Source organism: Falco naumanni, chromosome 3, assembly GCF_017639655.2.
Source record: "Falco naumanni isolate bFalNau1 chromosome 3, bFalNau1.pat, whole genome shotgun sequence".
NCBI lineage: Eukaryota > Metazoa > Chordata > Aves > Falconiformes > Falconidae > Falco > Falco naumanni.
In genome coordinates, this window is record NC_054056.1 from 44,087,159 (window position 1) to 44,103,848 (window position 16,690).

Below are 16,690 nucleotides of genomic sequence, written 5' to 3' on the forward strand. Positions count from 1 at the left end.
GCTCTGTTGCTTGAGGAGGCATTGGCCAGCTTTTGTTTCAGAAGGGAAAATCTGTTGCCAGAGCAGTGGATGGTTTTGTGTATAAGTTTCTGTCATGCTGCTAATGTAGGGCCTGTGTGGCTAATGCACTTAAACAAACTCATTGATTTCCAAATGCAACTGGGAGAAGCATTTAACACAGCGGGTTTTGTTTGCTGTATTTGTTAATGGGGGTGAAATGATTGCTTAGATATTGGCTTTGTATTTTCTGTCACTCTCACATCCAACTATACTGTTGTGGAGCCTACAAGCATCACACATCTTGTTCCTGGCAAATCTTGGATATTTCTCACCTGTGAAGATGGGTTAGTATTTCCATAAGTGATGACCATGGTCTTTTATCAGTAATTTCCTGATTTTAGTATGTGTGGCTTTGGGTACCTCCTTTTGTCCTAACTGTGGTACTTGGAAAGTGGAGCAGTACCCTGATTTTACCTGATTTTTATAAGGATGTGAGTATTTAGGTACTTCCACTGCTAAATCTTTGCGTTCTGATGTACAGGTCCTTGAGAGAATATGAGTCTGTGTCCCCTCTGCTGCAAACCCTTCATATTCACAACTATATGGGCAGTAATAAAAAATAGCAATTGAATGAAAAATAAATTGCACAGGAGTAAAGGATAGCAACTTCAGCACTCTCTTGCAGGGCTCTTGGGTGTTCCATGGGAAATTTGAGATGGTTGGCTCCCCCGTGGTGTTACCTCCTTTCCGTGTGTTAAGCTTATCACGGTGCCTGTGCCAAGTTCTTGATATGCCTGTTTATGTCCCCCTTGCTGTAATGCACAGTATGGCAGATGTAGCACGGATGTGCCAGCCACCTGCACCCAACACATGCCAGTGTGACCCAGGAGGTGGCGAGGCACCTGGTGCAGCAGAGGTAAAAATGCTGGGAGGTAAGTTGTGCAGCAGGTAGTGGGGATGTCCGAACCTCCCCAGGTTACTGGCCACAGTAGAGAATACAAGAACAAGAAGGACTGTCAGAGATTTAGGAAAGATGAGCTACAAGTTAAGTTGTTTAATGTAAGGAAGAGGCTGTTATACGGAGGCATTACAAGAGTTTTCAGACTGGAAAGGTCTGAAAATTAAATTTAAAAAAATGTTTTAGAAATCACTATTGTCATCAGTAAATGTAGTGAAATATTGAAATAAATGTCCTGGAGATGCTGTGGCACTTCCATTGGAATTCTTTGCTTATTCTGTTTTTTTTTTAAATAATTTTGGGGAAAAAATCCTATAGGTGAAGCTCCACTGCATTTGGGTGTCCCCTCTATAAGCTTTCAAGGAGGGATCTTAAGGACTGTGTGGCTGATGCTTCTGCGTGATGCTGAAGTACAAATAAATATTAACCCTTAATATATATATTGTGTGTCTCAGTCACAAGTGCATCTACTGGTTCTGGTATGTGAGGATTTTGTGGTGGATGCTTGGTCCGGGCTACTTTTTGTTACCAAATGGTAAAAACAACCCCAACATTGATTTGGAACCTGTTGCCCCCAGCAGCGTGACTGTGAGACGCTTCAGGTATTTGAATGAGAGCTCAGGTATTTGAAGCTGCACACACCATTGCAATCACTAGCAGCGGTCTGAAGGAAAAATAGCTTTATCAGATTTTAACCATCAACTGATGATGATGCTCTTTTGCCTGTTGCCTTGCTATCAGACGAGTGCTCCACACTTGCTGTCTAAATCTTTGAACAACCTCTGATGAAGTCAAACTCATGCAGTTAATTTGAAGGCTGCATCCTCTGAGGTCTGAGGCTGGTTAAATCCTGTTGCACTTCCTAAGGATGGAATGGGATCACTGGAACAACCTAATCTTGGAGATAGCCTCTGACATATTTTGGCATGTCTTAGACAACAGTAAAACTTGGTCTGAACTTGAAGCTCAGGAGCTCATTCACGTTCTTGGCACAAACTTGTGATGTGTTTGCACTCAGATGTTTTGCCTCTTGCCAAGCTGTCAGCACGGATAAGACATCCCTAATTCCAGGGATAGCAGGTGTGTGCCTAAATTTTTTGTCTTTTTTTTTGGTGATAGATTGCTATAATTTGCTAGTTGCTCTTTGTTTACTAATATTGATTGACATTTCAGGGTAGCATGTTGGCACTGTGTTTAAAATGGAATAAAACCAGAAAACTCAAATAATGACGAGCATGTGGTTATTAAGTACTTGTTATCCAAGAGGCACTGATGTGCTTGTTCAGGCACAAACATACAAGTCAACAATTCGAAGATCTAGCTGTAAACTAAAACAAATGTTAAAGATTGGCCTCAATGTAGAATTTTTTAATGTTTATTTTTTAGCTTCAGATTGGTTACAGTAATCTCTAAAGAAAGCAGTAAGTTGTTCTATATTATTTTCTTTTCTAGCAATTTTCCCTGGCCCCATTCTCTTGAATTATGTAACCTATATTTTAGTGTAACAACTACTTTCCTACTGTATTACTCTCTAGGGAACAATTTTGTATTTGTAGGGGGATGAACAAGATGACCTCTTAAGTCTTTTCCATCACCACTTGCTGTAATACGGTGCTGTAATATTTGACCTTGTTACACAGCCTTTTCCCTTCTGTAGCCCTTTGACTTTTACAGAAGAGCAGTCACAGCATTTTTTGGACATGCAGAAGTGCCCTCCTTTGAAGTTATCTACCCGAAGTACTGCTTCCTGCACTTCAGAACTAAAGAGCGTATTAGTGCCTTTTCCATTCAAGTGGAGAAGACCTGTATAAATAAATCATTGCAGGGGAGTACGCTGGAATATTGTTCCATGGCTGGAATAAATAAGCTGAACAGGCAGAGGATCTTTATTTTGTTACTGTGTTGGCAAAACTGTAACTTTCGAATATGCCTTTCTAATGTTGCTTTTTAATACATGGAAGTAAGGAAGACTGAGCATATATGAGCAATATATTCTAGATCTGCACTTCACTGCTGTTGTTTGCAACAGCAGGCTTCCCTCATATAACCGAAGTTATCGGTAGGAATCCCACTAAATGGGAAATGTAACTGTAAAGGGGAATTCTGTATTCTAGCTTGCAAAATCAGAAAGTATACATATAAGAGAAGTAATTTGGAAATGGAAGAAAAGCTGCAGTGATATTCCAGTGATAAGTGGATTCAAAGATGCCTTGCTGTTCTGCTTTGTTCATAACTTTCACCTTATAGAGCGCAGCAAATGCTTTTTGTGGCATTGGCTCCAGCTCCAGTCAGATCACGAAAGCCCATTCTAAGAAAAGGGTTTTTTTCAGTGAACACCCATTGCATTTTCATTATCTCTCCAGAGACAAATAATTTATAAAGCCTGGGGTTTTTTTAATCATTGAAATGTTCGAGCTGTTCAAGTGTCTTGGGGTTGTTGCTGCTGCTTTCTGTGCTGTTGATTCTGGGTTTTAATGTCCCATTCCAAATTTTACTTCACAATTTAAACAAAATGTTCTGTTGTGCTCTCCTGCTGATGGGCTTTTTTATTGCTTATGTCCTTTTTTTCCACAGCAGCAGTAGGAGGTAAGTGAGAGAGGTTTCTGCAGTACAGAGCTGGAAAAACAGTAGCAAGCAGAGGTATAAAAAAAAAGTACTAGCCCTTTCTGTCAGCCAGCTTCATTCTGCTCTCAGCCCCCATCAGCCTACGTGTCCTTCCACTTCCTTATTAGTAACTGGGGCCTTAATACACTAAGTCAGAAACACAAGGAGTGAAAGGAAGTTTTGACACCATCAGCTTTTAAGATCTTAGCATAATGCAGTGCAACATAAAATACCAGCTTCCACAGCTGTACCCCCCAGGATCCAGCAGATAAAAACTAAGGTTTCCTTTTGCACTTAACTATATAAACACTTGCTGCATTTTAGCATCTCCCTTTAGCATGAATCATTGCCATTTGTTTGCTATAGTGTGTACAGATAGTGTGACAAACGTTATTCATAGTTTCGCATGTATGCATATATGGGTCTACAGGAGCAAAGGGATAATAATTAGGGCTTTATGAAGGGGAAACTCTGGCTAATGGTTTATTCGTTACTCATGGTTTGCTTGAAGCCAAGCAAAATAAACAGAAGTTTGGTAAAAATAGTCAAAAAGAGAGATCACTATAGACCTGTTAGGCTCCCGGAGTGGAGTATGGCAAGACTGGAAAAGTCCCCTCTACCAGCTGTATGTGTAAAAACCTATCCTTTTTAAATCTCACTGAATTACTTAGATGTTACTGTAGTTTATGTGTGTTGGTAATGAATCACAAACATTGACTAAAACCTGGGATCAAGGGTGTGGGAGTGTCCAGGATGCTGAGGAATGATGTGTTCGGAGAGAAAAGGACCTACCCTGAAAGGATGATTTCTGTCTCTTTTACACAGATGATTCAGTTTCTCAGTCAGTCTTTCCCTGCTTCCTAATTCTTTAGTTTTTTGTAGGTGATTGTTTAAGCATTACTGCTTTCTTTAATCATTATTGTTTTCATATTAGTGGCACTCCAGACCTTCACCTCCCATGCTGTCTTGTTCTCCTTCTTACTGACTCCCCTCTGCTCTTCTGTACTTCTCTCTGTATTGTGTCTCTTGATGCATGTCTCTGATCCCTCATTCTCAGGGTCATCTTTTTTTCTCCTCAGTCCTCTGGAGTTTTCTTTTTGTTACTCCTTTTCCTGCAAATGATTGAAACTCATTTCACATGTCTTAGAAATACAGGAGCAAGAATCAGGGCATACTTCAAGGGGAGGACACTTGCACCTGGAAGAATGGATATATGTATCTCAGTGTATTTAAATGTGTAATCATTCTTGTGCTGACAGTTTTATGTTAATTCCCTTGTGGCAGAAGTTGCAACATTTGGCGCTTCAGAAAGATGTTCAAAAAAGTTTAGCACCAGACCTTCTTCCCAAAGCAGGATTTCTGCCCTGTGTACTCTCCCTGTGGAAGTCCACGGGAATTTCTTCTGGTTGCTTCTTGCAGTGGCAGGAAAGCAGACTTGTGCTCTCAAAGAGGCAGAAAAGTCCTTCAGAGCAATTGTGTATATTTGCATTAAGTGCTGGTCATAACGAGTGTTTTTGATTCCCAGAGGAGATCCCGCGCTGGAGCTCTCCCTGCTTGCCTGGCCGCAGTCACAGGCTCCCTGGAGTTTGCAGTGGCTCTTTGCACCCTCTGCTTTAAGCCTCTGCCCGCGTGGCTTTAGGTATGGGGTAGGGAAGGATGTCCGAGGCTGGTTTGTGGCTTCCCCTCCTCCCACTCCCCACCTGCGGGTCTTTTCCAGAGAAAGGGAATAAGGATGCAGGCTTGAAGGGGAGCTCTTCTCATATGCAGACGTAATAGGATCCTCTTCCCACAAAGGATCTCCCTCTCCCAGCGGGGGCAAAGGACCCTGCTCACTGAGGGGACCCACTGTCCCAGTTAATTAGCTAAGCAGCTGCTGTGTGTTTGAATGGAAAGGAGGGGAGGGAGGTTTTGCTCAGAAGGGGAGCCGGGGCAGCATTCCTTAGAGGCAGCCTGCACATTCCTCTAAAGCAGGCTGCGCCGAGGGTGACACGGGCTCGGCGTGGCACCACCGGGCTTCCCGAAATGTGTAGGCAGCCAGTTGCTTGGCCTCGGGTCCCTTATGTGGGAAAAGTCCTTTTCCTCAATAAGTTACTCATCGTTTGCCCCTGGATCAGTGGGATAATAAAATACATACCTTGAGTTCAGTTGTGATGTATTGCACTAATCAAAGCGTAACAATTCACAGAGAGAAAATATCATCAGATTCAGAGAAAAAACCAAAGATTTGTAATATGCAAAACAGTGTAATCTCAGCAGAAGCAGCAGTTTTGTTAATGCAATAGTGGGCAGTGTGTGAACAAATCCCTTCTCCATACATTTTTTAGGGGGTCCAGGAGGAAAAAGAGAGTGCCTTGTCTGGCTTATGCATTTATGACTAGCTTTGGTGGACAAAAGCAAAACTAAAAGGAGAGTCTATTCTTGGCATAGGACCAGGTCTTTTCTTAGAGGACTGCTTTAACTTGTTTGACATACAGTCAAAGACTGGCACACTGCACTAATTAGTTTTATATACAGTTGTTCTATAAATCTGCAGGACTATATATACCCACGGGCTCACTCGAGTAACCCAGTGAAGTCTACCAGGCTGCTTCCTGAAACCTGTTTACAGGACTGGACCCATATGCCTGACTTTTTGCTGTGCTGTTCATATTTTTTTTTTACTAGTTTTATAATTCTGTAAATTCATTCAGATAGAATAACACCCATTTAAGATTAAAATGTTTTAGTAATAGATTTGGAAGCATGGTACTTGGCATTTGCAGAAAGAGGTTTTTTTCATTGTTACAAACATTTTTCCTTTAACACACACACACCCCCCGTCAGTACTGGTGGAAACCTAGGCAGTTCATTTACATTCTGAAAGACTTTTACAGTTAACTCAGACTAATATTTCTTCCTCATGACCACTTAAAATAATGTTTTATTCATTGGTGCAGGGGCAAGAATTAAATCTTTAGTTTCTAAGTACTAGCCAGTTTGCAAGTGGCTACTGGAAGCCAGAGAATATTGCTACTTCTATCCCATGCAAGGACTTTAGAAATGAATGGCAGGAAATGTTTCAAATGTTGTTTAATTAGATCTGCACCAGGTACCCTGCTAATGTAATCAAATGTGGAGTTAATCTCCCTTTTATGTTTTTGTAAGGAAAGGAGCTTCATCTTTAAATTATAGTTTAAAGAAAAGAGGCATGGATGGGAGATGTGGAGGTCATTCAGGCAGCAGCAACTGAAGCAGAGCAACTCCCATTTGTGCTCAGCCAGATGTTCATGAGCTTTTGCCAACAGCTCAAAAGGCTGATGCTACATAAATTACTATATCCCAGGGACGAATTCAATGGGTGTGATGGAAGAGGAAGGGAGGATGATGGTACCCTGTCGGTCAGAGGTCAGGTGTAACACATGGGACTGAACCAAGCAATACTCAGCCAGTTCTGTGTTTTCTTTTATTGTTGTGGATTGAAAACACTCATTTTCCCTTAGAGAGCAGAAGTCAGTACCTTCACTAATAATATAAAGACCAATTATTATTTTCTTTAAAACATTCCTTTTCCCATGTACTCAAGAGTTTAATACCCAATGACACTTAAGTCTGTGATGGTCATCTTTGAAAATATAGAATCTCCCTTGAAAGCTACCAGTGCAGTGGCCTGATATAGTAAAGATCTTTAAAGGCTTCTCTTGCTTTCTGAAAAGATGCTGATGGCAAACTGTCTCCCTTCCACTGCTGTATTTGTACCAAATTCACCTGAGAAATCCCTTTTCACCTAAAGTGAATTGTTTTCCTTTCCTTTCTAGAAGAGTTATTTTTACAAAAATAAAAGCAAACAAACCCCCAGAGTAATAAATGATGGGTTTATTTTAGAACGTGAAGCCTTCTCTTGATCCAAGTGCTGCTGTTGCAGGGAAGTAGGCACTTGTAAGTCTCCATCTCTCATGCATGTCTGTTTGTATCACAAGTCAGGTTATCTTTGATGCTCTGCCTGTAGAAAGAAGTGGTGAGCTAAGGGAATCTTTTCACCTTTCAAGAATATATACCTGGCTGTTATGATGTGAAGGGTGTTTGAACAAATGTTACTCTTGCTTCTTAACAGAAAGGTAAATAAAACTCAAGCCCATACCAGTACCTGGTTTTCTGTCAGATAGTTTCAAAATAGTTGATTCTGATTCTGAATGTTTGAGGTGGGCAGTGCTGATACTTTTTAGTTTCTCGGGGTGACCTACAGCCTACAGATAAAAATCAGGGTTTCAAAGTTAGTGAAGTACCAATTTATCATCCCAAACTGTATTGCTTAATCGGTGGGAAGCCCATGGAGGGACAGAGTGCCTTTTCTTTCATAAAATAAAGAAATAAGCAGTGCCCTCTAGTGTTCCTTAACATCAGAGGGAGCCAGCAGGAGAATTGTATATCATCTAGGTACCTGCAATCAAACCTGTTTCACAGCTGCAGAAGGAGCTCTTTATTTCTTGAAGAAAAGTAGTAAAAAAGAACTGCAATACCATAGCTTATCAGGACATAACTGTCAGACACGCAGTCATTAATAGGTAGATACAGTCAGAAAGCTCAAACTCTCTGACCTGTTTCATCTTCTCTGATCTTGAAGGGTATGAGTGTAGTAGGTCTCCAACTTGTACATGGGAAAGGATGGGAAGTGTGTTTCACCAAAGGGCCAGAGGCTCACGAAGTCTCAGGGAGAGGTGGAGCAGCGAGTGTTCCTGCTTGAAGTTCAGAGATTCAATTTCTGGCATAAAGCCATCCTGGTGTACATATTCAAGCGCATCTACAACACGTTATAGCAAGACAGTGAGCAGGTAGGACAAGCTGAAAACTTTGGGCTGTCCTTGGAGCCCCTCAGAAGTTTTTGATTCGGGTGATAGTAACAGGTTGGACTCCTGTCTCCAAGTTATAGATATCACTTGTTTTAGTTAAAGACAACTCCGCCAGGGATGCACTATGGGAATTACAGTCAACTGTTTGCTTTAGCATGGAAGGCTATTTCTCAGTCTGCTTAAAAGAGCGCAACATTGTAAGTTGCTAACGTAAAACAGCAAGCATTGAAAAGCATTTGCTATCTGGTTTCTGAGTCGTCTTTGCTCTGAAAACATTGCAAGCAAATGTGCCTTTCCCTCTCTGTTTTTTTAATTTGATTTTCTACTGTAGAAAAAGAGCTTATGACTGACTATTGTCTTTCAGTTTCTGCTGATATATTTTCATAGCCTTGGTTGCAGTCTGGGGCTTTTAGGAATGAGCCCCAAGGTCTCTGTGCCATTAAAGTTACTGTTGACAAATGGGTATTGTGTAAGGCCTTGAGAGCATCTTGCCGAGTGTCCCTGAGCTGTAATCTGCTGTATACATTTATCACTTTCTGAAAAACAGCACACAGAAACACAACAAAAATACCGATGCAGTACCTTGGCTTAGGCAGGCTTTCGTGCCCTGGGGGAGATTCACCCTGGACTATGGTTTCCTAAATGAAAACATTTTCTGATGTGGCATGACTCCAAGGAGTGACCATCTCACTTTCCTCCTTGGGTTAAGCTCCGTGAATGTTTCTGATGGCTACCAGCACTGTAAGAAGTGGGTGCCAAGACTTATGTAGATGGTCAGTATATTGCCATGTGTAAGAGCATCAGGTGAAGAGGTTAGGAACTTGTATTTCTGAGCTGATTCAACAAGAGCAGCTGCACATGAGGAGGGATCTGCGAATGTACATTGTCTCTGTGGAGCTTGCTCCACCCTGGTAGGAGATGTCAGAAATGAGATGATTTACCTGGGCTGTTGCTTCTCAAAAGGGGTGTCAGAAAAGCTGAAACATTTGTGATACACACTGCTGTCTTGCTGCCACTGCTGTTTCCAAACTGGATGGTTCCAGTAGTTGTTGATTCTTCCGCTCTAAGGATAGACCCCTTTTTGAGCTGCAGTTAATAACTTCTGTCCTCTGCTACATGCCAGCAGGAAGAGCATTGTTTGTGCTGATTGCCAAGGATGCCGTCACACTCTGTGACACAACCAAGAATAAAAATGTTCAGCATTGTTCCTCTGAGATGTACCAAAAATCTGCATGCACCAATGAAAGCAACCAGTGTTACGGTATCATAACAGTGGTTCGTTAGGACTTTACCATGGGCTGGGATGATGATTGTTCCTATTTAAGACCCAGACCAACAGATGGCATTTGTTAGGACGCTGATATTTATGTACAAAGTTGCCAGCATTTTAAGAAATGGTGCCTCTCTTGATTAAGATGATAATGTACTGCCTTGTTTGGAGACATTCTGCTTGTAATGATGCTGGTGAATCATGAATAGAGGGAAATTAGTAATAACAAGTGCCAGATGAGGGTATCTTTCAAAGAGGAGTATTTTGTGTAATGTGGCATGTAAAGTTGACGGACTGGGTCTTAAAAGACCTTTATTATTCTTTAAGCTTTCCTGACAAAATTACTCTATCCTGCCAAGAAATGTAGTTTCACATGCCAGTGTGTTTTTAAGCGAGAGTAATTAAAGTATGCCTCTAAGTTTATGGCTTGAAGTGAAATCTGTTCCTCCAATGTTTTGTCAGGAATCTATAAACAGTGCAAGGAAGGAGACAACTTATAACAACAATAGTTTTGCCAAATCTACACATTCTGCCTTTGAAATCAGAGGCAATTAGGGATGAATAAAACTACTTTCAAAGTTGTTTTTTTTTAAAAAAAGTGTGAGTTTTGCTGAAGTTTTACTTCACATTTTTCCTTTGGTTGAAGATGACTGTTGGGAATAAGAAATGTTTTTTTTTTAAATTAAAACCTGCCGCCTTTGATTGAAGTAAAAAATGATTACTGGGTTGTAAATTCATTGAAGCTTCAAATGCTAGGCCCTTTTTCGTAACTTCCTGAGAGATGGAAATAAAACTTAATTTTATTTTGTAGTGTAAAGTAGTAATTAAAAGAGAACTAGTCAAGAGGAAGTAAGAAATAAAAATTTGGAGTTTGAAATTTCATTTTCTCATAAGAATACTCTGTCTCCATGAGCATTTCATCTCATGAGCTGCTGGCTGCTGTCCATTGCAGAGAAGGTCCTTTCATGATGATCTGTGGGTGACACAAAGTGCGTCATGGGAGCTGACTGTGAAGATTTGATTTTCCTTTGTAATTGTCCTCAGATTGCATTAGTGTAAGAAAATTCAGTTTAGGACTGCAGAAATGTTGCATAACGTCTCTGTCAGGTACGCCAAATGTAGTAGACCAGGAAGACTGGAAGAGCATGCCCTCTGCTGCATCCATGCATAGTCACAAGTCACTTTCAAATACACAATAATAAACTTAAAATGTACTGTCCAAAAATTCTTCCAAAGGAGCAAATGTTGTGGCAGGGTTCAGAAAGATAGAAAAGTTATTTTGTCATCTTTGAATTATTTCTATGAGTATGTATTAGTAGGGGAATAAATGAAGTAATATGTTTCAGTATTGGATGATGAAAAGAAGGCTTCTGCTTCATTTAGAAAAAGATCAAGATCAGTTTTCATGAGAATAAAACACTGTTTTGAATTATGCTTAGAACAGACTGTCCGACTATTTCTGGTATTAACGTTGATTGCCATTGCAGAAAGGATTTAACAATAGAAAGATGAGAACATGAGAAAAGAATGTCTAGAGGGAAGGCAGTCAAGGATGGGATTCAGTGGCTCTAGCTTTGATAACAAAAGCAAAGGGTGCTCTTAGTTGAGACTTTTGAGACTAATCTGGTACTTTCAGTAAACCTTAAATTTATCTTAATGCAGAAAGAGCAGTTTTTCTAGCCATTCTCAAAAATTCCTCAGAGCATTGTTTCTCACTGATCTTGCTAAAGCCATTGTAAATTTACCTGGGAGATCTCATCCAAAATTATGGATGACTAAACCCTGAATTTACTTGCACTTTTTAAATGAATGAGTATATATATATATATATATATATATATAAATAAATGCATAAAAATAATAAAGCTTTATTTAACAGCAGTCTACGTAATTGGAAATAGGAATTATGACATTTCCACTCTAACTCTTTTGAAATCAGTACTGTATTTTTACCATGTTTTCAGTTTTATTTATATTGAATTTTTTTCTGTTGTCTTTTTTTTCCCCCCCCCAGAAAAACTTTACAATTCCAATGGACGGGAGCTGAGACGGGCACTTTTCTCCTTGAAACAAATATTTCAGGTGAGCATATAATGGCTGCCCATTCTGTGATTTTAACATGAATTGAACTTTTTTTTTAATGTAGGGAATAACTTACAGTTTCTGGCAAAAGAGAATTTTAAGACTTTATTTGTAATGTGCAATTAGCCAATTGCTTCTTAGGTCTTTTCTCTTTATGGTCTGCAAGCCTTCCCCTGTTCCTTCAGTCTTTCAGAAGGCAGGACCAGATGTAGAATAATGGTAGAATTAGTTGTTGGAACCTGCCAGAAAATTAGAAAATTGGGACTTCTAGATGGAAACTTAGGCTGCTTGTTAGACAGTGGCATACTTCTGTATTGGGAAGAATGGGAGGCAGGTGTGAAAATAGAAAACCATGGGTTGAAGTGATGGTCCAACATCAGCCAAATAATTGACAAGTAAACTATGCTTAAGCCACATCAAAAACTGGAAAAGTATGTGAGAGACATGGGACAGATCTGATGAGGAACAAAGATGTAGAAGGAGACCTCTGAAGGTGTTAGAATTTAGACTGAGTTTAGAGGAAATTATTTACTGATTAGCCAAAAGGATGCTTCGTAGAGCTGAGGAGGTAATGGTAGCGACCGCTCAGTTTAAGGAAAGGCATGGATTTGAATGTGAGTGTTCATTATGGAGAAGGCCTGAAATCAACAGGATTCTGTGGGGAAATAGCCAATGCGACAGACAAGTGATGTGGATGATAAAAAAGTTAATTGAATAGAAAAGCATGGATTTTAGGTTGGTTTTACTGGGCAAAGAGAAGGACTTCGGAAAGTTGCAGGACTGGAAGGAGACTTCTTGCAGAGAACAGGTCAGGAAAAATGAAAAGAAAATGTTCGTGTGAACTAGAGCATACTGCCAATGTGATCCTAAAATGGAATACAGGATGACACATTCCATTTCTATCAGTAAATATAAGTGAAATTAATAAGAAAAGCACCTTTTTCCTTTACTAACGGGTCCAAATGGAGGATGACAACCTATGTTTTACAGCTACAACATGTAGGTGCAAGTGTTTCACGCTGTTAGTTTAGTATTTTTTGCTTTGTTTTAAACAGACATTTATTTTTAGGAAGAATAACAAAGTTATGCAAATTTCCAAAACACATAATGCTTTTTGCAGATTTCAAAGTTGAGCATTCAGAATTTAGAAAATGCCAGAATGAAGATATTTCTGAAGAGTAGAAGTAGATTGTGAAGGGTGAACCATTTATTGGAAAATTTTGGTAATTGAAGGTGTCTTCTGGGTCAAAAAAAAAAGTACCATGAAATTTGAAACTTTTGGACAATGAAAGAGTTCCAGCTCCAAAACAGTCTGGTCATCTCATGGCAACAGATTGGGAGAGCCATTGTCTCTTCAAGGCATTCCCAGGGAAAGACCAAGAGAATGATGGAAGCTGAGTTTTCCTGTGAGCTTGTCAAGCAGATGGACTGTGTGCTCAGAGGAAATTAGGCAGGTTTCCAAGAGCCTTCTTTGTTTCTTCTCTTTTTGTTCATCTCAACTGTTTCTGGGAAGTAGTTGTATTTCTCTGAATTTATGTATTCCACAGGTTAATCTGGGCACTTGGGCATATTTAGCAATAAATACTAAGTCTCTCTTCCCACCCATGCCATACCTCCCATTCCTCGCGTGATGACTTTTCCCAGTTTGGGTATTCACAAATATTCTCCTCCATGTATCTTATTTGAAGTCTAGTAGGTGTTTCTGAGCACATAGTGCTCTGTGCTTTCTGTGAACACACCAGTAAGATCTGTCTTCCAGCTGATTTACATAGAAATGTGTTTTAAATATTTATCCTATTAAATGTAATTGGAGTTGACTAGGTTGAAGAGGAATGAGAGAAAGGGGAAAAGCGATGCGCACAAACCCATACCAATGTGTGAATTTAGTTTTTAAGTGAAACCTGTCTGACAGTTTCAGAATAAAATTTTCCTCGAAGAATTCAACTTCCCTGCTTCCTAATATGTATGGTACGGAAAGGACTTTGGGAATTATCTATTACCACTTTAAGTAGCTACTTCTGGTAGAACGGTGGCTGTTTGTTAAACAAATGTACCCTTCTAAAAATCTTCTTATACTCTCAAAATACAGGTTTTCATTAGTGGATAATTGAGAGAAATTTTCCTCAGGCTGGAGAGTGTTCCTATCATATGCTTAAATACTTGAAGCAGTACACTTCAAACTGTAAAATGAGACCCTGTATGATTTAAGCATCTGTGTTCACCTTTCAACTTCGATGTCATTGGCAACAGTTACCGTCATTGCTAAGGGCAACTCTTGAATATCATTTTAGCTTATCTCATAATGAACCATGAGTCAGTGTAAGATGATTTTTATATCTGTTTTAGAAAGAAAAGCTGTTTCAGTTTTTTAGTAAAGAAAAATACAAGTTAATATATATTGTAGAACAAACAGTATTGCCCAAAAGGTCATACTTGGTTTATTTTTTTTTGTCGATGACATTAAAGTGTGTCAGTATTAGAAAACTATCATTATGTTAAAAGGTGAGGTTTTTTAAAATATATTTTTCAACATAAATACTCGTTTGATTTTGTATCTCATTATATTTAGTATTTTAAATTCCTTAAGAGTATAATATTTTGGAAGAAAAATGTTGAGTTCAAAACCAGTCTTTATTTTAATTCTAACAAATTTTCAGAGTGTTATGGAGACTTCATCATGTCTTTAAGTGCCAAGACAGTTCATACCATCATGTTTTTATAATCATTTCATCATAGCTGAGTTAATTTGGCACAATTCTGAGTCACTATCATTTTTATTTTAGGGAGTTTCAAGGTAACGTGCAGTCTTTTATTTGCATTAAGTGGGAACAGGCCCAAGTTTTACATCAAATAGAAATTCCAAATAGTCAGAGCTCTTGGTTTTTCACGCGAGGCCTCAGCAAAGCTTAGCAGTGTTTGGCAAAAGCAATGCCTTTGTTTCAGATTTTAAATGAAAGATTCATTTGACAAGTACAAGCTTGGAATTTCTCTTTGTTTCTTCTGATGGGCTGTTTTTGGCAAAATGATAAAGGTTGTGCGGAGTATTTTTCTTTAATGGTAATGTTATTCTGTTCCTGTCATTCATTCTGAAGGGTTAAGATAGCCACACTCATCATCTTTTGCTGGACTGTGCTGCAGTATTCTTCTGATTTACCAGTATGCTTTTTGATGAACAAATTTACAGAGTAAGGAGACTAATGTTCAGACTAGAAGTATATGAAGCACTTGACCTTAAAAGTACTGAAAAAAGATACACAGATATAACTGACAACCTGTTGGAGTACAGTTTAGCTCCCTTTGAATGTATTTTCTGACAAACTTCTGAGCTACCTAGTTGTTGTGTTTATCAGAGATTCATGAATTTTGTGCAGAGTCCTAAAACTCCCAAAGGCATCTAGGGCAGAATCCAGCTGAACATGGCGCTTATAAAGTCAGGGCTGAAAAACATTCTTGCATTTCCTGATTGTGATGTCGTAAGAGATACAAAAATACAGCTGCTTAAAACATTTAATTCAGTATCAATCTTAAAAAGCAGAAAAATTGGGTACAAGCACTATAATATATATAAATAGTACTGTGCAATTTATTTGATATTAAAAAAATATTTATCAAGACCTCTGATACAACTAGATGTAATATAAAGCAAGCATGTTTTAGAACCTATAAACAAAAGATGTTTTAGAACCTATAAACAAAAGTGTGCCTTGTAGTTGCAAATCATTACAAACCATAGTTTCAAATCGTGCTGATTGCATCATTTCAAAATATGAAACAACTGGATAGGAATATGGTGGTGTAAGAAAAATAAGGAAGCTATAAAGCATGTTTCAGGTCTGTTGAAATCTATAATCATACGTAAATCTGTTTTTTAAAGTTTTGGAAAATATTTTTAATCTATCAATGCATTAGGTTTTCTAGACAGCAGACCTAAAGGATATATTTTAAAGTGTTGAGGAAAAAAGCCAGTGTTCATTTAGGACTGTTTTCCCCACTGTTATTTGACAAATGCAGGATATCTCCCATTATCTTTCCTGAGGAGCCTATATTCCTATTTTGTGTTCTGATCAGAATATCAAGGGATGCAGTTACAAACTTCTCTTACAGAATTTTCTATTGTTAAGAAATACATTAATCATTGAACAATTGAGCTTTGTGTAAAACATCACAAAGAACAGCTATGTAGGGGCCCTGGAAACATTAACTAGAAGGTGTTTGGATAGACACAGCCTTATCAGTGACTGAAATCAAATGTCACACACTTCAGTGTCTAAGGAGTCATCAATCATCCTTAGGAGAGCAGAAGGAGTATTCTGTGTTTGCCTCATTGATCTCAAGGAAGGAGGCTGCTCCTTCCCCTCTTGCAAGCATGACTGATGACTCCTGAGGGTTTGAAGCTATGTGACGCTTGATTTAGGGGCTGCTGTCATCACTTGTGAGGCAGGCTGCCACCTCTCCCCTTTAAAAGCCCTCTTGGAAGGGTTCTTGAGTCATGAAAAAGAGAAACCTTAATTTCTTTCAAAAATCAAATTCACCATGGTTCTGCATAGCGGCTTACGTTATCTGTTTAACACTATTTTACAAAGGATATGTCTCATTACTGTTTAGAGATTATAGATAAAATACATATAACATGTTAAATGTCAAAATCAGTTTCTCAATTTCAGTGGCAAAAAGGCTGTCGTATTCATGCCTAGACAATGTTATGGGTTGAGGTCTAAACAGTTCTTAATGAGACTATAAAATGTGAACTACTTCCGCCACAAAGGTAACCTAAAAATCTGGAAAGCCACCATTATTCCTTCTCTAATCTGCACGAATCTTGGAACTGGAACAGGAAACCTTCTTTTGTATGGGTCCTATCTGCTTTAGCTTCCTCAGGTATGTAACACAATGCAAATGTTTGATCTGTTGCTTAGCTGCCATGAATACTACTCCTGGTAGGGTCTGGTC

The 16,690-nt window shown here is 39.0% G+C and overlaps 1 protein-coding gene across 3 annotated transcripts in view; it reads left to right on the forward strand.

The window, feature by feature from the left end:
- Nucleotides 1-16,690, forward strand: part of FHOD3 (formin homology 2 domain containing 3) — a 415,861-nt gene that overhangs the window by 176,614 nt on the left and 222,557 nt on the right. For all 3 annotated transcript variants that reach the window (XM_040587702.1, XM_040587700.1, XM_040587701.1), the window contains exon 4: nt 11,673-11,740. In XM_040587702.1, the coding sequence (XP_040443636.1) occupies nt 11,673-11,740 (68 nt within the window). The remainder of the gene's footprint in view (nt 1-11,672; nt 11,741-16,690) is intronic.